The 24,157-nt window shown below is 47.0% G+C and overlaps 1 protein-coding gene across 1 annotated transcript in view; it reads right to left on the minus strand.

The window, feature by feature from the left end:
- Positions 1-24,157, minus strand: part of adam19b (ADAM metallopeptidase domain 19b) — a 173,083-nt gene that overhangs the window by 18,109 nt on the left and 130,817 nt on the right. Inside the window, exons 12-18 of the mRNA XM_067996530.1 lie at positions 21,826-22,003; positions 13,300-13,389; positions 12,449-12,644; positions 10,103-10,211; positions 8,487-8,691; positions 3,373-3,450; positions 761-869 (exon numbers count right to left, since the gene is read on the minus strand). Of these exons, the coding sequence (XP_067852631.1) occupies positions 761-869; positions 3,373-3,450; positions 8,487-8,691; positions 10,103-10,211; positions 12,449-12,644; positions 13,300-13,389; positions 21,826-22,003 (965 nt within the window). The remainder of the gene's footprint in view (positions 1-760; positions 870-3,372; positions 3,451-8,486; positions 8,692-10,102; positions 10,212-12,448; positions 12,645-13,299; positions 13,390-21,825; positions 22,004-24,157) is intronic.

A 24,157-nucleotide genomic window follows, 5' to 3' on the forward strand; every position in this document is an offset into this window, starting at 1 on the left:
GGGGCCTTATTCTCACACCTCGTTCAAAGACTGGCAATCTCACAAAGCAGCACTCCCTCAGTTCTGTACTGTCACCTCAGCCTCGATTATGTGCTCATTTTCTGGAGCGGAGATCAAACTCACAACCTTCTGGCCCAGAGGGGAAGAGTGCTACAAACTGAGCCAAGCTGACATCTTAAACCAGCTGGATAGGATTCATGATAAGAAAGTCCGTCTGTGGACTGCGAAAGTAGAGGGCCTGATTCCAGATTTTCTTGTGTTATCTTAAATGGTCAACTGGATTCAAAGCATTCAATCCAGAAGCTGGTATCATCTACTTCATAGGAACAGGAGTAGGCCATTCAGCCCCTTGAGCCTGTTCCGCCATCCAATTAGATAATTGCTGATCTGTATCTTAACTCCATTTACCCACCTTGGTTCTAATTTTGAGGTTTTGCCCCCTTGTTCTGGTCTCCCCCCACCAGAAGAAATAGTTTCTCTCTATCTAACCTATCAACTCCCTTAATCATCTCAAACACCTCAATTAGATCACCCCTTAATCGTCCATACTCAAGAGAATGCAAACCTAGTTTATGCAACCTGTCCTCATAATTTAACTTTTATAGCCCCGGTATCATTCTGGTGAATATGTATTGCACCCCCTCCAAGGCCAATATATCCTCACTGCGGTGAGGTGCCGTGCCCAGAACTGAATGCAGTCCTCTAAATCGGGTCTCACTTCATGCAGCATGGTGACAGAAAGCACTCACTGCCCACTTACCGTTGGGTGTTCCAACTCCACCATCCACGCTGCCACCGTGCCCTGGTTTGTTGCAGAATGGAGGGTCCCAGCCTGGCTTGCAATGACAGTTATGGTTGTTGTTACAAACCTGAGCCAAGAAAAATAAAAGTCAATAAACCCAACATCTTATACATGATTCCTTGATCAAAATAACTCCATCCGCCAAATTGGCAACATGTCAAATTCAAAGTTCTTGTGCTGATTTAAAATCCCTCCATGATCTTGCCCTGCTGTACCTCTGCAACCCTTCCAAGGTCTCCATCCCAGCCCAAAGCCTCTGCTCTTCTGAGTCTGGACTCCTGTTTGTCCTAGAGCTCCCTCAACTCCTCCATTTGGTGGTAAAGCCTCCAGCCTCATGGGCGTGCACTCTCTCTAAACCCCTCCACCTTACTAGATCTCTCTACCCTTAAAAGCCTCCTCAAAACCTACCTCTTTGACCATACCTTCAGTCACCTCCCAAACCTGCTGCTAATTTCCGTTTGGTGTTCAATACATCTCTCTTGTCTCTTCTGTTCTCTGAAGACTCTTGCTTGAGTCTTGTTGATTTTGAACCTGTGCCGTCCAGATCTGCACTAACAGTCCAAATTTTAATACCCTGCAGAAACTATGTCAACATTCAAGATTAAATTGGATAGGTGCATGAAGGTAAACAGGGTAACGGGATATAGGAATAGGGTGGGTAAACACGGTTCGAACTATTTGCAAACAGGGTAGGTAAACATGGACGAATTGCCTGGTGTAACTTCTGTGTAATTCCACGTGTGAAGGGAATGATTAAGGGAAATCAGATTCTATGAGTCAGGTATTTATTGAAGGTTAAATATATTAAACAGAATATTGCCTGATATGGCGTGGACCAGAGTCACCAGAAGATAAGGTGTGGATGAAGAAATCCTTTCAGTCCATTTGTTCCCATCCTCCCAGAATACCAATCCCTACCCTCGCCTCTAGATCTTCCCTAAGTGTCCCAACAATCAGAACAGGAAGATCATAATTTCAATCCCTAGTCTATGCAGCGTTGGCCAATCTCCACTCGTGTGGCATGGGACTCTCAACCAATATGGTGCTGTCCTATCATTAACACGAGCTTAACTCACAGGAGCTGAATGTTGTATAATAACACTGTTAGCAGTAATGACCATCATCAGTAAATGACTCCTCAGAATCATGGAGAGGGTGAGGGAATGCCACTCTTCTTTCAGCTTTTGCTGGTTCAAAGTGTGGACTATTGGCACTGAGTGACAAAGGATTTCTACTTCTGTCAGCATCAAGTGCTCCCCAGGAGGCACCAGACATCAAACACTCGCAGGGATCTGGGCTGAGGCTTCCCCTAACTAATTTCTTGTCAGGACTTTACAACCAACAGGCAGAGGAGACTCATCCCATCAGCCTGGGCTGGAGTTGATCCCAAGTCCCTACTGATGCAATAACTACTGTGCCACCCAAATCCCCACCCATTTGCTTTTATAATATGAGTTCACCATCAGAAACAATCATGTCGTAGGTCCCCACATATATTCTTTTGGTAAATCACAGTCTGTTAAGTATCTGTTAACTTGACACTGAGAAGGAGGAAAGGTTTGCCACCTTTGGCCTAATCCATAACCAAACATAGTTCTGATAACCTTGATAACATAAGAATTGCTAGACAAAAAAAGACCAAGGTCCATCTAGTTCACCATCTACCATCCTGGTAATTGCAGGAAACAATGATAACGGAGTTGTTGACTAATCAGAGAAATTGATCTCTATCAATGAGTCCACAACAGACCCAGACATGACATGAGGAAAACCCCCAGTGGTGGAGAGCTCTGGGAACCATAGGTCCAAAGTCACCTTTTCCTCCCAAGCATGCTACACTTACTATGTCATGTCTCAAATTACTCATATATTGTATCCCAAAATATTATTTTCTGAGTGAAATCTATCTAATTTTCATTTGAATTAATTAATACTAACTGCTTCAACCACCTCCCTAGGGAGCCTGTTCCATAGATTGACCACTCGCTCATTGAAATATTATTTCCGCACATCAGTTTTGAATTTACCTCCCTTCAAGCGCAGGCCGTGTCCTCTGGTTCTACTGTTCTGGACAAGGTGAAATAGTCTGTCATGATCTAAATTATCTAGTCCCTTTAGACGTGTAAAAACAGCAATCATGTCAGCTCCCAGCCTTCCCTTTTCCAATGAGAACATTCCCAATAATCGCTTCTCATAATCCATCCCCTCAATCATTTTGGTTGCTCCCTTCTCGCCTCCATATCACGAGACACAGGAGTGAAGGGGAAAAAATGCCAAGATCGCATTTTAAGAATATCTGGGTGGACGATTGACAAACCAGGCAGGTGGTAACCCTAGAAGAGAATGAGTTTGTATCAAATCAAAGGACTCCAAAGCACTCCAGAAACTGGACTGGAGGCTGGAGGTTGTGTGGTTTATTGAACTGTTGTACAAACTACTTACACAAAGACATCCTCGACTTGATTCCAGTAATGCAGTGTAATTCACAGCACAATAGGAAGTTACATCATTAAAGATGGACCTGGAAAGCAAACTGGAAAAGCGAAGTCTTGGATATGCTCCACACCTACCCCATGGTTATGGCATTTTGCAATACACTCATCTGCTGCCAGGAAAGAAGCATTCTGACATCGTCCTTCAAAGCATATCTGTTAGAACAAAGGAGCTTTTAGTAACAGGAAAAGGCCATTAGGTCCGACAGAGATTAACTGGGTCAAAATCCTGGAACTCCCTAACCAACAACATGGTGGAATACCTTCACCACACGGACTGCAGCGGTTCAAGAAGGCGGCTCATCACCACCTTCTCAAGGGCAGCGAGGGATGGGCAATAAATGCCAGCCTGAAAATGATTTTTTTTTAAAAAAAACACCTACCCACCCTATCTCACCAGAGCCCGCAATCCCTTCTCGCTCCAGAAACTCACTGGTTGTCTCCGTCCCCATTTATGCTATTTTAAAAGTGACACCTAGTTAACCAGAGAGCCCTTGGTCCCAGGGCTCATTTGAAGCTGTACGCTGTCTATTTGTACAGAACTGTAAGGTTCACCTGTTTTTGGTGCGTGGGGGTTGAGAAGGGGGATTGGATTTAGCGGGTCACAAACGTCAGCCATCGAGGTGTCCAGTCATTTCACACTAGGGGCTGAAAACATGAGGCTGTTCCAACGTACTCCAGCTGTCACTGCGGCAGGACTTCAAATTAGGCCAGGGCCCAGAGACGGCGAGTCCGACCATTAAGTTGTCCGATTCTGCGATGGCCTGTTTGGGCAGATCCTCGATCCACCCCAAACAATGTTATCGATGTTAAGAAGAGGCCGGGCCAGAGATTCCCGATGTCATGTCATTTTTGGCAATTAAAGGTATTAAGGGATATGGGCCAAAGGCGGGTATATGGAGTTAGATCACAGATCAGCCATGATCTTATCAAATGGCGGAGCAGGCACGAGGGGCTGAATGGCCTACTCCTGTTCCTATGTTCCCACTTTCCTGGCCCTCATCGGAATCCAGAACATGGAGTAGGGAGTGGGATAGAGAAATATGAAGAAGGAAATGGGAGAGGGGAGTGGGGGAGAAATGGAACATGGACAGGGGAGTGGGAGAGAGATGGAACAGGGAGAGGGCAGTGGGACAGAGACACATGGAGAGGGGAGTGAGAGAGAGATGGAACTTGAAGAGCGGAGTGGGAGAGAGATGGAACAGGGAGAAGGGAGTGGGAGAGAGATGGAACAGGGAGAAGGGAGTGGGAGAGAGATGGAACTTGAAGAGCGGAGTGGGAGAGAGATGGAACAGGGAGAAGGGAGTGGGAGAGAGATGGAACAGGGAGAAGGGAGTGGGAGAGAGATGGAACAGGGAGAAGGGAGTGGGAGAGAGATGGAACAGGGAGAGGGGAGTGGGAGAGAGATGGAACAGGAAGAGGGGAGTGGGAGAGAGATGGAACAGGGAGAGGGGAGTGAGAGAGAGATGGAACAAGGAGAGGGGGGTGGGAGAGAGATGGAACATGGAGAGGGGAGTGGGAGAGAGATGGAACAGGGAGAGGTGAGTGAGAGAGAGATGGAACAGGGAGAAGGGAGTGGAAGAGAGATGGAACAGGGAGAGGGGAGTGGGAGAGAGATGGAACAGGGAGAGGGGAGTGGGAGAGAGATGGAACAGGGAGAAGGGAGTGGGAGAGAGATGGAATAAGAAGAGGGGAGTAGGGGAGAGATGCAACATGGAGAGGGGAGTGGGAGAGAGGTGGAACAGGAAGAGGGGAGTGGGAGAGAGATGGAACAGGGAGAGGGGAATGAGAGAGAGATGGAACAGGGAGAGGGGAGTGAGAGAGAGATGGAACATGGAGAGGGGAGTGGGAGAGAGATGGAACATGGAGAGGGAGTGTGAGAGAGATGGAACAGGGAGAGGGAGTGGGAGAGAGATGGAACATGGAGAGGGGAGTTGGAGAGAGATGGAACAGGGAGAGGGAGTGGGAGAGAGATGGAACAGGGAGAGGGAATGTGAGAGAGATGGAACAGGGAGAGGGAGTGGGAGAGAGATGGAACAGGGAGAGGGGAGTGGGAGAGAGATGGAACATGGAGAGTGGAGTGAGAGAGATGGAACAGGGAAGAGGGAGTGGGAGAGAGATGGAACAGGGAAAGGGGAGTGAGAGAGAGATGGAACAGGGAGAGGGGAGTGAGAGAGATGGAACAGGGAGAGGGGAGTGAGAGAGAGATGGAACAGGAAGAGGGGAGTGGGAGAGAGATGGAACAGGGAGAGGGGAGTGAGAGAGAGATGGAACAGGGAGAGGGAGTGGGAGAGAGATGGAACAGGAAGAGGGGAGTGGGAGAGAGATGGAACATGGAGCGGGAGTGGGAGAGAGATGGAACATGGAGAGGGGAGTGGGAGAGAGATGGAACAGGAAGAGGGGAGTGGGAGAGAGATGGAACATGGAGTGGGAGTGGGAGAGAGATGGAACATGGAGAGGGGAGTGGGAGAGAGATGGAACATGGAGAGGGGAGTGGGAGAGAGATGGAACAAGGAGAGGGGAGTGGGAGTGAGATGGAACATGGAGAGGGGAGTGAGAGAGATGGAACAGGAAGAGGGGAGTGGGAGAGAGATGGAACAGGGAGAGGGTAGTGGGAGAGAGATGGAACAGGGAGAGGGGGTGAGAGAGATGGAACAGGGAGAGGGGAGTGGGTAAGAGATGGAACAGGAAGAGGGGAGTGGGAGAGAGATGGAACAGGAAGATGGGAGTGGGAGAGAGATGGAACAGGGAGAGTGGAGTGAGAGCGAGATGGAACAGGAAGAGGGGAGTGGGAGAGATGGAATATGGAGAGGGGAGTGGGAGAGAGATGGAACATGGGGAGGGGAGTGAGAGAGAGATGGAACAAGGAGAGGGGGGTGGGAGAGAGATGGAACATGGGGAGGGGAGTGGACGATAGATGGAACAGGGAGAGGGGAGTGAGAGAGAGATGGAACAGGGAGAGCGAGTGGGTGAGAGATGGAACAGGGAGAGGGGAGTGGGAGAGAGATGGAACAGGGAGAGCGAGTGGGTGAGAGATGGAACATGGAGAGGGGAGTGGGAGAGAAATGGAACATGAGAGGGGAGTGGGAGAGAGATGGAACAAGGAGAGGGGGGTGGGAGAGAGATGGAACAAGGAGAGGGGGGTGGGAGAGAGATGGAACAGGGAGAGGGGAATGAGAGAGAGATGGAACAGGGAGAGGGGAGTGAGAGAGAGATGGAACATGGAGAGGGGAGTGGGAGAGAGATGGAACATGGAGAGGGAGTGTGAGAGAGATGGAACAGGGAGAGGGAGTGGGAGAGAGATGGAACATGGAGAGGGGAGTTGGAGAGAGATGGAACAGGGAGAGGGAGTGGGAGAGAGATGGAACAGGGAGAGGGAATGTGAGAGAGATGGAACAGGGAGAGGGAGTGGGAGAGAGATGGAACAGGGAGAGGGGAGTGGGAGAGAGATGGAACATGGAGAGTGGAGTGAGAGAGATGGAACAGGGAAGAGGGAGTGGGAGAGAGATGGAACAGGGAAAGGGGAGTGAGAGAGAGATGGAACAGGGAGAGTGGAGTGAGAGAGATGGAACAGGGAGAGGGGAGTGAGAGAGAGATGGAACAGGAAGAGGGGAGTGGGAGAGAGATGGAACAGGGAGAGGGGAGTGAGAGAGAGATGGAACAGGGAGAGGGAGTGGGAGAGAGATGGAACAGGAAGAGGGGAGTGGGAGAGAGATGGAACATGGAGTGGGAGTGGGAGAGAGATGGAACATGGAGAGGGGAGTGGGAGAGAGATGGAACAGGACGAGGGGAGTGGGGGAGAGATGGAACATGGAGAGGGGAGTGGGAGTGAGATGGAACATGGAGAGGGGAGTGAGAGAGATGGAACAGGAAGAGGGGAGTGGGAGAGAGATGGAACAGGGAGAGGGTAGTGGGAGAGAGATGGAACAGGGAGAGGGGGTGAGAGAGATGGAACAGGGAGAGGGGAGTGGGTAAGAGATGGAACAGGAAGAGGGGAGTGGGAGAGAGATGGAACAGGAAGATGGGAGTGGGAGAGAGATGGAACAGGGAGAGTGGAGTGAGAGCGAGATGGAACAGGAAGAGGGGAGTGGGAGAGATGGAACATGGAGAGGGGAGTGGGAGAGAGATGGAACATGGGGAGGGGAGTGAGAGAGAGATGGAACAAGGAGAGGGGGGTGGGAGAGAGATGGAACATGGGGAGGGGAGTGGACGATAGATGGAACAGGGAGAGGGGAGTGAGAGAGAGATGGAACAGGGAGAGCGAGTGGGTGAGAGATGGAACAGGGAGAGGGGAGTGGGAGAGAGATGGAACAGGGAGAGCGAGTGGGTGAGAGATGGAACATGGAGAGGGGAGTGGGAGAGAAATGGAACATGAGAGGGGAGTGGGAGAGAGATGGAACAAGGAGAGGGGGGTGGGAGAGAGATGGAACAAGGAGAGGGGGGTGGGAGAGAGATGGAACATGGAGAGGGGAGTGGGAGAGAGATGGAACATGGAGAGGGGAGTGGGAGAGAGATGGAACATGGAGAGGGGAGTGGGAGAGAAATGGAACATGAGAGGGGAGTGAGAGAGAGATGGAACAAGGAGAGGGGGGTGGGAGAGAGATGGAACATGGAGAGGGGAGTGGGAGAGAGACGGAACAGGGAGAGGGGAGTGAGAGAGAGATGGAACAAGGAGGGGGGTGGGAGAGAGATGGAACATGGGGAGGGGAGTGGACGATAGATGGAACAGGGAGAGGGGAGTGAGAAATAAAGACAGAACAGGGAGAAACAGAAGAGAGAGAGAACATGGATAATGTGCATCTGAGTAAGTCCGGAGTGAGTGTGAAAGAGTGAGAGGCACTCGGAATTAGCAGCACCATCAAAGGTCAGTAAGTGAACTGGTCAATTGTCATGGGGCACACAGTGATATCCAAGCACTGCAAGGCACTGAGTGCTGAAGCTCCAACCCATGATGCTGCACACACCTTCACCATGTGGGTAGTAACCTGGCGGAGCGGATCGTCACTGTAGAACCCGCCTACATCAATGGGATGAGAATCGCACGGGTTCCACAATGGGTGGACAGTCGGCTCCAGACCGACCAAGACCAAAATCGACCGCGACATTTACCTGTTTTGGCCCATAGACAAGTAAACGCCCACATTCCATCTGTCAAACACAACCTTTTATTTTGCCCAAACAGAGTAACTCACATGCTTCTCGGTACATTTTGTTCCAGTCATGACCAGTCCTGGGTCCAGCATGTCCCCTTCTAGCTCTGGAGTCGTGTACAGATGGGTACCCCTGCACTGCACCCTCCTCCCATCCACAGTTATTGTGGTGTCTATGGCAACGGCATTTGCCTCAAGAGGCTTTTGAGCTGCACTTTGACACTGTATTTTCCCACACTTGGCATTCCTTTAATTAAACAAAAAACACATGTTAAAAAGTTAACAGGGCTGACAACAGTGTTACTGCTTATTTCTCTGAGGCTACCAAAGAATGGGTGATGCCAAAGATTCAACTTGTCTCTTTTAGGATGTGAGTTTTGCAAGAAAACAAAACATTTGTTGCTGTCGTAACGTTGTTTAATTAAGAATATTAAAGTATACTTTCCAGCTGGTATTTTAATGCTAGACTCTGCCCCCACTGTCTTTCTGCCACACTCTCCTTCACTCTCTGCTGCAATCTCCTTCATTCTCTCAGCTGTACTCTCCCTCCCACTCTCCCCAATTTATTTCTCTCTCTTCCTTCACCTTCCCTCTCTCTCTGCTGCTTCCTCCTCCCCTTTCATTGATTCTGTTACGTACATTCGCTCCTGCTCTCCTCCCACTGCCATTCTCTCTCTCTCTCACTCTCTATTTCTCCTCCTTCCCTCTCTCCCTTGCCATTTTCTCACTCCCACTTTCTCTCTCTCTTTCTCTCTCTATTATTCCCAGGAAGTGAGTAGCCTCCATTTGGTGCATTTTATTGACCGAGATCAGGAACTCATAGCGTGGGACTAATCATTGGTCGCCTGTTCTGAAGGGTTAGCAGCAGCAAGTTATACTACCGATCGTCATACTCTATTAAGTATGCTAACGTGGTCAGGTGTCAGCAGTGGCTCAGTAGTAGCACTCTTGCGTCTCAATCAAAAGGTTGTGGGTTCAAGTCCCATTCAAGAGACATAATCCAGGCTAACACTTCAGTGCAGTACCGAGGGAGTGCTGCACTGGCAGAGGTGCCGGTCTTTTAGATGAGATGTTAAACCGAGGCCCTGTCTGCCCTCTCAGGTGGATGTAAAAGATCCCACGGCACTATTTTGAAGAAGAGCAGGGGAGTTTTCCCCGGTGTCGTGGCCAATATCACTGAAAGAAACCCAGACTGTTTGGCCATTATCACGTTGCTATTTATGGGACTGGCTGTGCGCAAATCGGCTGCCGCGTTTCCTACATTACAACAGTGACTACACTTCAAAAGTACTTCATTGGCTGTAAAGCGCTTTGGGACGTCCTGAGGTTGTGAAAGGCGATATATAAATGCAAGTTCTTTCTTATCTTTAGACGGTACATGGGGGTGCAATCGGTCTTTGGCGAAGGCGCAAAACGGGCGGTAGCGAAACAGCGGCCCGTTTTACACCTCACTTGATTTCCTTTCCCATTTGAAGTAAATGGAAAACAAAATCGGGCGGGGATCGTAAAACGGGCTGCCGACTCGCCATCGTCCATTTGTTGCACTAGAGCCGAAGACCGATTTCACCAACATCCCCCTCCCCCCACCCCGGACAAGCTCAATCAAACACAGGTGGGGTTGCCGATCGTCGGCGAGAAACAGTGGGTGGCCTTTTTACCTGGTCTCACACTTGCGGTAACTTCCCTGCTGGTCTTTGCCACAGTTGCCGTACGTGTCCCCAGCGACGTTCACCCGTTCGAAGCACGCCTCCGGAGCAACCTGAGCCCCTAAAACCACGGAGAAGAAAGTCAATACACTTCGGAACAATAGGCGATTTAGGGGTACGGGAAAAGACCGTTCGGCCAAGAAGGCTTATTCATAAATAAAAACAGGAAACACTCAGCAGGTCAGGCAGCATCCGTGGAGAGAGAAACAGAGTTAATGTTTCAGGTCGATAACCGTCCATCAGAACTGGATGATATTAGAGATTTAACAGCTTTTAAGCTAGTGCACAGCCAGGGAAAGCGAGGGTGGCGGGGGACAGGGAAATAACAATGGGAGAGGTCCGTGAGATGCCAAAGGTCAGAGATCAAGTGCAGAGCCACAGAAAGTTGGGGGGGGGGGGGTGCAATTGGAATAATGCATTCGCTGCTCACGATACAGTCTCCTCTACATTGGGGAGACCAAACGCAGATTGCATGATCGCTTTGCTGAACACCTCCGTTCAGTCCGCAAGCGTGACCCTGAGCTTCCGGTCGCTTGCCACTTTAATTCTCCGCCCAATCCTCTCTGTCCTCGGCCTCCTACACTGTTAAAATGAAGCTCAACGCAGGCTCGAGGAACCTGCTGAGGTCACTGACTTGAAACGTCAACTCTGTTTGTCTCTCCACAAATAGTGCCTGACCTGCTGACTGCTTTCCAGCATTTCCTGTTCTTATTTCAGATTTCCAGCATCCACAGTATTTTGCTTTTGTTTTAGGTTTTTTCATACATTAACCTCACCTGCCCACCCGATCCCACATTCCTTCTCTCTCCGGATATGTATCCAATTGTGTCTTCAATACATTTATTCTTCTGCTTCAATGTCTTCTCCTGGTAACTTATTCCACAACTCAGTTATCCATCGGGGGCAACAACAACAACTTGCATTTATATAGCACCTTTAACGTAGTAAAACATCCCAAGGTGCTTCACAAGAGTGATTATCAAACAAAATTTGACACTGAGCCACATAAGGAGGTATTAGGACAGGTGACCAAAAGCTTGGTCAAAGAGGTAGGTTTTAAGGAGTGTCTTCAAAGGAGGAGAGAGAGGTAGAGAGGCGGAGAGTCTTAGGGAGGGAATTCCAGAGCTTAGGCCCTAGGCAGCTGAAGGCACGGGTGGAGCAATGAAAATTGGGGACGTGCAAGAGGCCAGAATTGGACGAGCGCAGAGATCTCGGAGGGTTGCAGGACTGGAGGAGGTTACAGAGAAAGGGAGGGGTTGAGACCATGAAGGGATTTGAAAACAAGGATAAGAATTTTAAAATCAAGGCATTGCCGGATGTAGTTCAGCGAGCAGTTCTCTTCTTACTCCTAATTTCCAGGTTTCCCTGGTAGTCTAGCCCTTTGCTTTCGTCAACAATTTTCTTGGATCAAAAAAAAAGCAAAATACCGCAGATACTGGAATTCTGAAATAAAAACAGAAAACACCGGAAACATTCAGGTCAGTCAACATCTGTGGAAAAAAAAAACAACATTCCACACGAATCCTTTGAAGATCTCACAGATGGAACAGCACACGATCTAGGCTGACACTTCAGTGCAGCACTGAGGGAGTGCTGCGCTGTCGGAGGTGCCGTCTTTCAAATGAGACGTTAAACCGAGGCCCCGTCTGCCCTCTCAGGTGGATGTAAAAGATCCCACGGCACGATTCATAGAATTACATAGAATTTACAACACAGGAACAGGCCACTCGGCCCAACTGGTCTAAGCCGGAGTTTATGCTCCACACGAGCCTCCTCCCACCCTACTTCATCTAACCCCATCAGCATATCCTCTATTCCTTTCTCCCTATTTGAGCATTTAACTAGCTTCACCTCAAATGCATCAATGATTCAAAGAAGAGCAAGGCGTTCTCTCCGGTGTCCTGGCTAACATTAATCCTGCAGTCAACACTTTGCACAAACAAATTAACTAGTGATTTACCTCAATGCTGTTAGTGGGACCTTGCTGTGCACAAACTGGCTGCCATGATTACCTACACTACAACAGTGACTACACTTCAAAAGGACTTCATTGGCTATAAAGCGCTTTGGGACATCCTGAGGTTGTGAAAGGTGCTATAGAAATGCAAGTTTGTTCGTTCTCTCTTTCCTTCTTCTTGCACACATGTACATTCCAGCAGAGGTCACAGGTTAGCAACCAAGAGTGGGACACCTGGCTGATTTTTTGGCCCCCCTCAAACAGACCAACTATAAAAAGATAAAGCTAAATAAAAAGCCATAATTGAACCCAAGATCACTGGGACTTTTCTTTGTACTTACCAGAACCCCACAGCAGCACACACTGATTTTTGTAAGTCAGGCACATCCCATTGTAACAATAGGCCTGACCTCCATCACAGCTGGCACCATCCATTTGGTAAAAGTTGGCCGGACAAAACTCAGAGTCGCCAGAGCAGTACTCAGGTAGGTCACATGCTCCTGATGACTTCCTGCAGACCTTGCCAGCGGTCTTTAACTGTTGGAAGAGAAAATTCACCAGTATATGAGTGTGGGACTGATGAAAGGGACGCTCCAAGTGCCATCTTGCTGGACCATTTGGGGGGTCACAGGTCAAATTCCCAGAAGGTAGGCCTAGACTCTCTCTGCAAACTTGGTAGGTTCAACGCGGGTCCTTTCACTTGTATTATGGCTGCTAGGGTAGTCCAACCACAAATAAGATTTTTCTTGTGTGTTTTCCCTTGCTGGAGAGTGAGAGGGAGCAGAGGACATCACTGGCCAAGCCCAAGTACGTAGGGCAGTCACCAATTGGATTTTGGAACCAACAGTTCAGTGTTTGAGCCAACTATGACAAAAGGTTAAAATGTAAACAGGTTACCAAAGGGTTTTGTTTCCTCTGTGTGCTATTTTTAGCACGTCAGTTAGTGTGTTCGTGTCAGTAACCGTGTTCAAATAGTGCAGACAGAAGTTTACACAAACATGTTGATCTACATTGACTCCCAGTCCCCCAAAATAGCAGGTTTCATTCCCCAAAAGGACATTAGTGAACCAGTTGGGTTTTTACGACATTCCAATAAGTAATTAGTAAATGTCCATTAAATAGGGTGCAAATGGACATTTGTATATCATCAAATGTTACTGAATTAAAACATGACGTTGTGAAGGGTACTGACCTTGCACTTATGACAACAGATCCCATGAGCGCATTCTGCATTCATCTTCAGGGTGCAGTTATTGGCGTAACAACAGGGGTTGGTACATTCCTGAAAAACAAGCACAAGGAATGAGGAGCAGCAATAAAGGCACACACTTAGAAACATGGCCTTGCTGTGGTACCAAGCCACATGGAGCAGGGATGTCTCATGTTCAATCTCTGGTCTGAGTTGAAAGTCTTAAATGGGCCTCTCTCTGTCCCCACCTTTGAATAGGATCATTCGCTCCACACTCCCTCCATTGAGGGTCCTTTTCCTTCTCCCAGCCACTGAATAGGCTCTCATTCCCTCTCAATTGCCCCCTTTCCCCAAGAATTTAATTGTTTTGTGAATTTTTCACGTGCTCCGTGGTAAGTTTTATTTTTGGAGATGAAAGAACTGTTGTGGCAAATATAACATGGTGAAGGGTAGAACTTTTCTTTGGTAGAATATGATTGGGTGTGATTGCTCAATAAGAGAAGTACAAAATAGCCAAATGAAAAGAAGAAAAAATTGAAACTTAACAAACTGATTTGTTGTGCTTGTGCTGGTCTGGTGCTGTCTTTGTGTTGTGTTCGTGCCTGTCTCCGCCCCTGCCTCAGCTCATCTGCTGCTGAAACCTTCATCCATGCCTTTGTTACCTCTAGACTCGACTATTCCAATGCTCTCCTGGCCGGCCTCCCATCTTCCACCCTCCATAAACTTGAGCTCATCCAAAACTCTGCTGCCTGTATCCTAACTCGCACCAAGTCCCATTCACCCATCACCCCTGTGCTCGCTGACCTACATTGGCTCCTGGTTTGGCAACGCCTCGATTTTAAAATTCAAAACCTTGTTTTCAAATCCCTCCATGGCCTCGGCCCTCCCTATCTCTGTAACCTCCTCCAATCCTAAAACCCTCTGAGATCTCTGCGCTCCTCCAATTCTGGCCTCTTGCGCATCCCCAATTATAATGGCTCCACCATTGGCGGCTGTGCCTTCAGTTGCCCAGGCCCTAAGTTCTGAAGTTCCCTCTCTAAACCTCTCCGTTGCGCTACCTCTCTCTCCTCCTTTAAGACACTTTGGTCACCTGATCTAATATCTCCTTATTTGGCTCAGTGTCAAATTTTGTTTGATAACACTCCTGTGAAGCACCTTGGAACGATTTACTACTTAAAGACGCTAAATAAATGCAAGTTGTTGTTCATGCTGAGTTTGTACTGTATTCATGCTGGTTTTGTGCTGTGTTCATGATGTGTTGGTGCTGTGTTAATGCTGGGTTGGTGCTGTGTACATGTTGAATTCATGCTGTGTTTGTTCTGAGTCCGTGCTGTGTTTGTTCTGGGTCCGTGCTGTGTTTGTTCTGGGTCAGTGCTGTGTTTGTTCTGGGTCTGTGCTGTGTTTGTTCTGGGGTCCGTGCTGCGTTTGTTCTGGGGTCCGTGCTGTGTTTGTTCTGGGTCAGTGCTGTGTTTGTTCTGGGTCCGTGCTGTGTTTGTTCTGGGTCAGTGCTGTGTTTGTTCTGGGTCCGTGCTGTGTTTGTTCTGGGGTCCGTGCTGTGTTTGTTCTGGGGTCCGTGCTGTGTTTGTTCTGGGTCAGTGCTGTGTTTGTTCTGGGTCAGTGCTGTGTTTGTTCTGGGTCCGTGCTGTGTTTGTTCTGGGTCAGTGTTGAATTGGTCTGTGTCAGTGTTGAATTGGTCTGTGTCAGTGTTGGATTGGCCTGGGTCAGTGTTGGATTAGTCTGGCTCAGTGTTGAATTGGTCTGGCTCAGTGTTGGATTGGTCTGGCTCAGTGTTGAATTGGTCTGGCTCAGCGTTGGATTGGTCTGGGTCAGCGTTGGATTGGCCTGGGTCAGCGTTGGATTGGTCTGGGTCAGTGTTGGATTGGTCTGGGTCAGCGTTGGATTGGCCTGGGTCAGCGTTGGATTGGCCTGGGTCAGCGTTGGATTGGCCTGGGTCAGCGTTGGATTGGCCTGGGTCAGCGTTGAATTGGTCTGGTTGAACTCGGATGACCCAGCAGCATAGGGACCGTCATTCTCAGGGCAGCTTCCTCATTGGTGAATAAAATCCTAAAGTTTAAGATTTTACTGTACTTCAAACTTGCCACACGGTGAAACAAAGGACGGTTGGAATTAGATAGAGTGTGAGGTGGAAGGGGCCATCTGTTAAAACTATTGCAGATTTGCTTGGCTAACATTTAAATTGAATGTTTGGCACCATCTTGCGGCCTAATTCCTACCAGACTTCTGCAGCCTTCTCTATGAGAACTAAGACACAACCCACGGGATAATGGACACTACGTGAATTATGAAGCAGTTATCCAGTCAAAGAGTTGGAAATGATGTCTCCAGCACTGGCGCCACTGACAACAGACTTGCAAGGACACTGCAAGATCAACAGCAGGGACCTTGGCTGATTTTTCCCTCCCTAACCCAGGGGGCAAGGAGGTCAAATTTAGCGTCTCTCCTCTGCTCCTCAGCTAACTCAACACAGGCCAGGAATCAAACCCACAACCTTCTTTGTCTATAGCTCAGTCACACATCGACTTAACCAACTCAGGACATTGGAGCATCATAAGATGCACACTTCAATCATTAAAAAAAACTGAAATAAAAATTTCTGTGGTTTGCACCACAAATAAGACAGAAAGAACTTCCATTTATAAAGCACCTTTCACAACCTCAGGACATCCCAAAGCCCTTTACAGTCAATTAAGTGTATTCACTGTTGTAATGTAGAAAACACGGTAGCCAATTTGTGCATAGCATGGTCCCACAAACAGCAATGAGATAATGACCATATAATCTGTTTTTGTGATGTTGGTTGAGGGATAAATACTGGCCAGGACACCGGGGAGAACTCCCCATCCCATCTTCAAAATAGTGCCATGGGATCTTTTATGTCTACCTGAGAGGACAGACGAGGCCTCGGTTTAACGTCTTAGCCAAAAGACGGCACCTCAGACAGTGCAGCACAACTTCAGTACCGCGCTGGAGCATCAGCCTAGATAAGGGTATCAAGGAATATAGAGCAAAGGCGTGTAAATGGAGTTGGGGTAAAGATCAGACTGCTGGAACAGACACGAAGGGCTGAATGGCCTAATCCTGTTCGTAGGTACGTTGCACAAAGCAAAGGGAGGTGAATCTCCTCCTCCCCTCCCCCGCCTATACCATCCCCATCTGCAACACAGATACAGACTCAGGAAGAGGGCAGACAGCTGCTCTGCATTCTACAGCCATTTAAGCTATGCAAACAATAAAGAACATGAATCTTTTGGGAACTGCGCCATGACTTCTGAACCAAAAACATAACAAGAAATTTTTTAAAAACAAAGCAAAGAGAACTTTCTGAAACAGTGTGTATCCAGCCCAATGAGGAAGGAAACAGTGGATCTAGTTCTGGGGAATGAAGTGGGGCAGATGGAGCATGTTTCGGGGGGGGGGGGGGAGCATTTGGGGAACAGTGATCATAATATCATTAAGTTTAGATTAGTTATGGAAAAGGAACAATCAAATGTGAAAATACTTAACTGGAGGAGGGCTAATTTCAGTGAGTTAAAAAGGGATTTTGCTCAGGTGGATTGGAATCAAAAACACAATTGAACAATGGGAGGCCTTCAAGGAGGAGTTGGTTCAGGTACAGAGTAGACACATTCCTACGAGGGAGAAAGGAAGGGGATCCAAAGTTAGAGCTCCCTGGATGACTAAAGATATAGAGATTAAAATGAAACAGAAAAAGGAAGCTTATGGCAAATGTAAGGTTAATAATACAATAGAGAACCAGGCTGAATACAGAAAGTACAGTGGAGATCTAAAGAACGGAAGAAGAGGGGCAAAGTGAGAGTGTGAGAATAGATTAGCGGCTAACATAAAAGGGAACCCAAAATTCTTTTATAAATGGTAAAAGGATAGTCAAATGAAGGGTGGGACTCATTAGAGACAAAAAGGGGGACCTTCTTGTGAGGGCAGAGGGCATGGCTGAGGTACTAAATGAATACTTTGCATCAGTCTTCACTAGAGAAGAGGATGCTGCCATTGTAGCAGTAATGGGTAAGGTAGGAGCGATATTGGATAGGATCAAAACAGATAAAGAGGAGGTACTTAAAACACTGGCAGTACTCCAAGTAGAAAAGTCACCCGGTCCAGATGGGATACATCCTAGGTTACTGAGGGAAGTAAGGGTGGAAATTGCGAAGGCTCTGACCACAATCTTCCAATCCTCCTTAGATATGGGGATCGTGTCGGAGGGCTGGAGGATTGCAAATGTCACACTGCTGTTCAAAAAAGGGCCAGTCAGCCTAACGTCGGTGGTGGGGAAACTTTTAGAGACAATAATCCAGGACAAAATTAATTGGCACTTAGAAAAGTATGATTTAATAAATGAAAGTAAGCATGGATTTGTTAAAGGAAAATCGTGTTTCACTAACTTGATAGAGTTCTTTGATGAAGTAATGGAGGGCGTTGATGAGGGTAGTACAGTTGATGTTGTGTATATGGACTTTCAAAAGGCATCTGATAAAGTATCACATGATAGACTTTTTAGCAAAATTAAAGCCCATGGGATTAAAGGGACAGTGGCTGCGTGGACATTCGCTAAGGGATAGAAAACAGACAGTAGTGGTGACCAGTTGTTTTTCAGGCTGGAGGGGAGTATACAGTGGTGTTTCCCAGGGATCAGCAATAGGACCACTGCTCCTTTTGATATATATTAATGACTTGGACTTGAGTATAGAAAGTATAATTTCAAAGATTGTAGGTGACTCGAAACTTGGAAATGTAGTAAACAATGTGGAGGACTGTAACAGATGGGAGGACATAGATAGACTGGTGAAATGGGCAGACACATGGTAGATGAAATTTAACACAGAGAAGTGTGAAGTGATACATTTTGGAAGAATAAGGAGAGGCAATACAAACTAAATGGTACAATTTTAAAGGTAGTGCAGGAACAGAGTGACCTAGGGGTGTATATACACAAATCTTTGAAGGTGGCGGAACAAGTTGAGAAGGCTGTTAAAAAAGCATACGGGATCCTGGGCTTTATTAATAGATGGATAGAGTAACAAAAGCAAAGAAGTTATGCTAAACTTTTATAAAACACTGGTTAGGCCTCAGCTGGAGTATTGTGTTCAATTCTGGGCACCACACTTTAGGAAGGATGTCAAGGCCTTAGAGAGGGTGCAGAAGAGATTTACTAGAATGGTACCAGGGATGAGGGACTTCAGTTATGTGGAGAGATTGGAGAAGCTGGGGTTGTTCTCCTTAGAGCAGAGAAGGTTAAGGGGAGAATTGAGAGAGATGTTCAAAATCATGAAGGGTTTTGATAGAGTAAATAAGGGGAAACTGTTTCCAGTTGCAGAAGGGTCGGTAACCAGAGGACACAGATTTAAGCTGATTGGCAAAAGAGCCAGAGGCGACATGAGGAAACATTTTTTTATGCAGCAAGTTGTAATTACCTAGAATGCACTGGCTGAAAGGGTACGGGGAAAGAGCAGGGGAATGGGACTAATGGATAGCCCTTTCAAACAGCTGGCACAGGCACGATGGGCCGAGTGGCCTCCTCCTGTGCTGTACCTAGTATGATATGAAACGGTCCTCACCTGAAACGTCAAGTTGTCTTCTTTCTTTACCGACGCTGACTAAAGCAGATTATCTGCGCAAATTGGCTGCGTTTCCTACATTACAACAGTGACTACACTTCAAAAGTACTTCATTGGTTGTGAAGCACTTGGGATGTCCTGAGGTCGTGAAAGGCGATATATAAATGCAAGTTCTTCCTTTCTTTGACAGCAAACCTAACACTATTGTGTCAGCATAATCGCAAGGGCTGCAGCCCTCGTTCAAGGAGAAGGCCCACCACCACCTTCTCAGGGCTGCTAGGGATAGGCGATAGCTGCCGGCCTCGCCAGCGACGCCCACACCCCATGAACACATAAATCAAAAAAGCGCACCCGCCGTGTACTTCCAACATTTTCAGTTTTCGTTTCAGATTTCCGCAAATCTCCACATTTTTCCTTTTATCTCCACCAATGGATAAACATCGAGGGCGCACGCTCAAAATAATCGATGCGGAGGAGTAGATTTTCAACGTGACCTCTTTGGCGGTAATCTAGCCGAGAACATCATCCGCCCTGTGATTCCAATGAAAATCGGGCAGGCTCTAGAAATGGTGGGCGAGACACTCTGCCAGATGAATACCCAGGTGGTGCACACGAAAATCTACCCAAAGTTTCTAAAGTCTTGGAAGTTTCTCAAATCCCAATCTGTAAATTCCATCCTTTGAAAATTAAATAAAATTATTTTACACTGGTGCATTTTCCATAACGCTGTTCAGGGTAAGTTTCTCTCATATCCATCCCCATCGTCTTCATGTTGCTTAAAACTAACATCCACGTATGACAACCAAATGTTATGGAAGTAGTGTGAGGTGATGTGACCTTCCCGTGAGCACGGGAAGTGTATGTATAAAACTTTTAATATTTTATTAGAAATCTCGCATAGAGCGCTTACTTCCTATCCAAAAACCCTTGTTTCTGTTGTCACGATTTTTGATCACACTCTTCTGTCCAAATTTAGCATTAGAAATGGCTATGTCAACATTTCCCATTCCATTTTGCTATGTCAATGGTCACAACGTAATTGCAAGCTCTGACTACTAGGTGGCTCCATGGAGCGAGGTTCTTAAGTCTACCAATTCCTTTGCCAACGTTTATAATATATAAAAAAATTATATTCATCAATTGATCGTGAGCAACTCCACGGCAATTTATTGGATTCTACATTCTGTTAACGTTAACTTCAGGAAAAAAACGAACACAATGTCCCACAATTCAGCATCGACACAAGTCTGGGGTAGGGAAAGGAGGGCAGCTAAAATAATCATCCGAGGTTGCCACTCCTTATCATAATCCAGTGACCCCCTGCTGGAAAGTACATTTGGGTGGATGTCAGATGAGGACAGGATTGGGATTGGGATTGGGGTTGGCTGTGTTGTCCCCTCCACTGAAATAGGCCATTCAAGTGGGAACTGGGAGGTGCAGCAGATTAGAGATTGACCTTTCACATTTGGGACCTGGGTTAAAATCTATCCCAGACCAATAGGATAAGAGTCTCCTCTGTGAGCTGGCTCTATGGGTTTGGGGCAGCCTTAATTCAGGTCCTAGTGGGTATGAGCCTGGGCCACAAAACTCTCCCTTAATTTGGCAATAATTAGCAATGTCCACTTACAGATATGGTGGTGTAGTGGTTATGGTTACTGAACTAGTAATCCAACAGGCCTGGACTAATAATCCATGGAATACAAATTCAAATCCCACCACGGCAGTTTGAGAATTTGAATTTATTTTTTTTAATATCTGCAAATAAAAAGCTGGTATCAGTAAAAGTGACCGTGAAGCTGTCGGATTGACATTAAAAACCCAACTGGTTCATTAATGTCCTTTAAGGAAGGAAACCTGCCGTCCTTACCCAGTCTGGCATATATGTGACTCCCACACCAGTTTGGTTTACTCTTAACTGCCCTCTAAAGTGAACTAGCAAGCAATAAATGTTGGCCTTTCCAGCAATGCCCAAATTCTGAGAATGAATTTTTTAAAATGTCGCTTAGATAGACCAGAGGAAAACTGATGTGTAAAATGGAAAAATCACCACGCTGGTACAGTAAGGGTTGGGGCTGAGCAGCATAGTTGGGACAGGGTGGAGGGATCTTCACTGTACATCTAACTGATCTGGGAGATGTTGACACTGTTCTATTCCCCAGTACCAAACACTGAACAGCACAAAATTACAAAATAAAATAGCCTGTTGACCCCCACATTGAGTCATTGATGTCAAGAGAGGAAAATGGGGATTAATGCCTTGTTTGGCAACTATGTGGGCAAACTCGAACCATGACCTGTAGTCTACAGTAGCTCCAACAAGTAAAAGAAAGAACTTACATTTATAATAGCGCTTTTCATGACCTCAGGACACCCCAAAGCGCTTTACAGCCAATGAAGTACTTTTTGAAGTGTAGTCGCTGTTGTAATGTAGGAAACATGGCAGCCAATTAGCACACAGCAAGCTCCTACAAACAGCAACGTGATAATGACCAGAAAATCTGGTTTAGTGATGTTGGTTGAGGGATAAATATTGGCCAGGACACCGGGGAGAACTCCGCTGCTCTTTTCTGAATAATGCCAGGGGTCTTTTCGATCCACTTGAGAGGGCTGACGGGGCCTCAGTTTAACGTCCCATCCAAAAGAAGGCACCTCCGACAGTACAGCACTCCCTCAGTACTGCACTGGAGTGGAGTGCCACCCGGAATTTTGTACTCAAGTCTCTGGAGTGGGACTCAAACAGACAACCTTCTAACTCAGAGGCGAGGTTGTTATCAACTGAGCCACAGCTGACTCTCCTATTATATTGCAAAAGTACTGAAAAACCAAAATAATTCAGGGAGCAGGCAGTGTGGAAGGATTCAAATTTAATAGCAATAGCCAAATGGTGTCTCTTAAAGAAGCTGCATCACCTTGTTGACTTAAGCAGCCAACTTACCTCGACTTCCCCACAGTCACACTGCTCTCCTTCCTCCACATAGCCGTTCCCGCACCTTCGTCCCCCGTACAGCATTTTTGTGTCAGGCATGTTGAAAAGACACATCCCTCCACCGTTGTGCAGGTATTTCTGAAGTTCCCTTTCGTTGCACTTGTTGAACACTTTGGGGAATGGATCGCTGAAGAGTAAAAATCAGATATAAATGTATGGAATATTCACCATTGGGTCTCTGTGGTATTGCTCAGGATAAGATGGGCAATACACTGTTTGATATTGAGAGGACTGTTACACCATGTAATGCACAATGAGTTATTCTGCTACGAGGGTGGAGTTATGCTTAATATCCCTCACCCTTTAAGGCTACTTGGTCCAATTGCTCAGTTGGTAGCTCTCTTGCCTCTGAGTCAGAACGTTGTAGGTTTGAGTCTTACTCCAGAGGCTTGAGCACAAAGTCCAGACCGATACTCCAGTGCAGTGCTGAGGGGTGCTGCACTGTCAGTAAATAGGCACGCACTGAGGCAAGTTGATTGGTGAGGGATGTTTGTAGATCGATAGGTACTTGCATACCGCAGGTCAGAACTATCAGCATGAAATAAGTGCCTTTTTATCTTGTATCCTTTGAACTGTTGGCTGAGGCAAGTTGATTGCTGTTGCTGAGGGATGTTTGCAGATCAACAGGTCAGAACAATCAGCGTGAAATAAGCGCCTTTTTACCTTGTATCCTTTGAACTGTTGGCTGCGTGATTCACACACTGACTGAAACTGGCTCACCTCGACACCTAATACATTTCTATACTATGAGAACTCTGGCCCCAAGCTGTCCATCAAAGAAGACCCCAGCCAATCAATGACCCCGCCCTCTTCTCAGAAGACTTCAGAGACAGCTGTCAATCAGAGCCAATACGCCAGGCTGGGGCCTACCCTTTGACTTGTGTCCCGGTATCTTGGGACCAACCCCACAGTCATCATGAATCAAAGCAGTAGATGACTAAATCTCATATAATTACATTAGATCAAACACCTATTCATCAGTATTGAGTATAAGCAATCTCTAGCAATAACAGTTGGGTTGCCAACCCTCCAGGATTGTCCTGGAGTCTACAGGAATTAAAGGTTAATTTCCAGGACACTGCTATAAGCAACCCAGGAGAAAAATTATAGGGCCATTCGGAAAATTGTGTGTGATTTTCTCATTTCATTTATCAGTCATAAATATATTGTTGTTTGACTGACAGTCAAGCATCATCCAATCAGGCAATGAAGAACCTGTCTGCATTCTAATTGACGAGGGAAGGAGGTGCACTGTCAGGATGGATGTGTTGGGCGACCAATGGCGGGAGCGTGGGGGGAGGGGTGAATGGAGGCAGGAGGACGTGTGATGAAACCTCCAGGAATCCATCCAACCAGAGTTGGTGACCCTGACTGACAGGGCTGCTTAATCCTCCTACCTGTCTATCTGGCATAACTAGGACTGAATTGGGGGTGATTTTAACCCTACCCGCCTTGCGAAAACTGGGCGACTGAGTAGTTAAAATTGTCCATTCATCCAAACAGATTTTCTGCAGGGGGCGGAGGGTGTGGTGGGGCAAGATCGGGAGTTTGGCCTGATTTTTCCCACCGCCCAGCCCAGAAAGTTAAAGCGAATTGTAGCACACCTACTCCTGAGTCCAGATAATTCAGCACAGACCGGAGATTCAACCTAGGACCTTCCTGCCATTTATGTATAAATGGAATTGAGGTACAGTTCAGCCATGATCTAACTGAATGGCCTACTCCTGTTCCTGATGTTCCTATAACTCAGTTACGCAGCAGACAATAAATATAATTACTAAGCCCCTGCAATGCCTCATTTCTGTGTTTTAAGAGCACTGCTCGGAAAGTTTCTGTGGGGAAAGTGGTGCAAACAGTAACATCCTGAGGTCAATTCTTGAGGGAAGCTTCCGGAGATTGGCCGCGGCTCACTCCTTCTAGGGAGGGGCCAGGTTAGCAACATCAGAACAGCAGCGGGAAATGACTGGCTTTCTTTTGACACTTTAAAGTGTCATGGATGAGCACAGCATCACCATTTCGAAGGTTGAGGGAAGATTTAATAGAGGTGTTCAAAATAATAAATGGTTTTGATAGAGTACATAGGGAGAAACTGTTTCTAGTGGTCAAGAGGGTCGGTAACCAAAGGACACAGATTTAAGATAATTGGCAAATTGGGGAAGATGAGGAGAAATTTTTTTAAGCAGCGAGTTGTTACGATCTAGAATGCAATACCTGAAAGGGTGGTGGAAGCAGATTCAATAATAACTTTCAAAAGGGACTTGGATAAATACGTGAAAAGGAA

This window comes from Heptranchias perlo, chromosome 14, assembly GCF_035084215.1.
Source record: "Heptranchias perlo isolate sHepPer1 chromosome 14, sHepPer1.hap1, whole genome shotgun sequence".
Lineage (NCBI taxonomy): Eukaryota > Metazoa > Chordata > Chondrichthyes > Hexanchiformes > Hexanchidae > Heptranchias > Heptranchias perlo.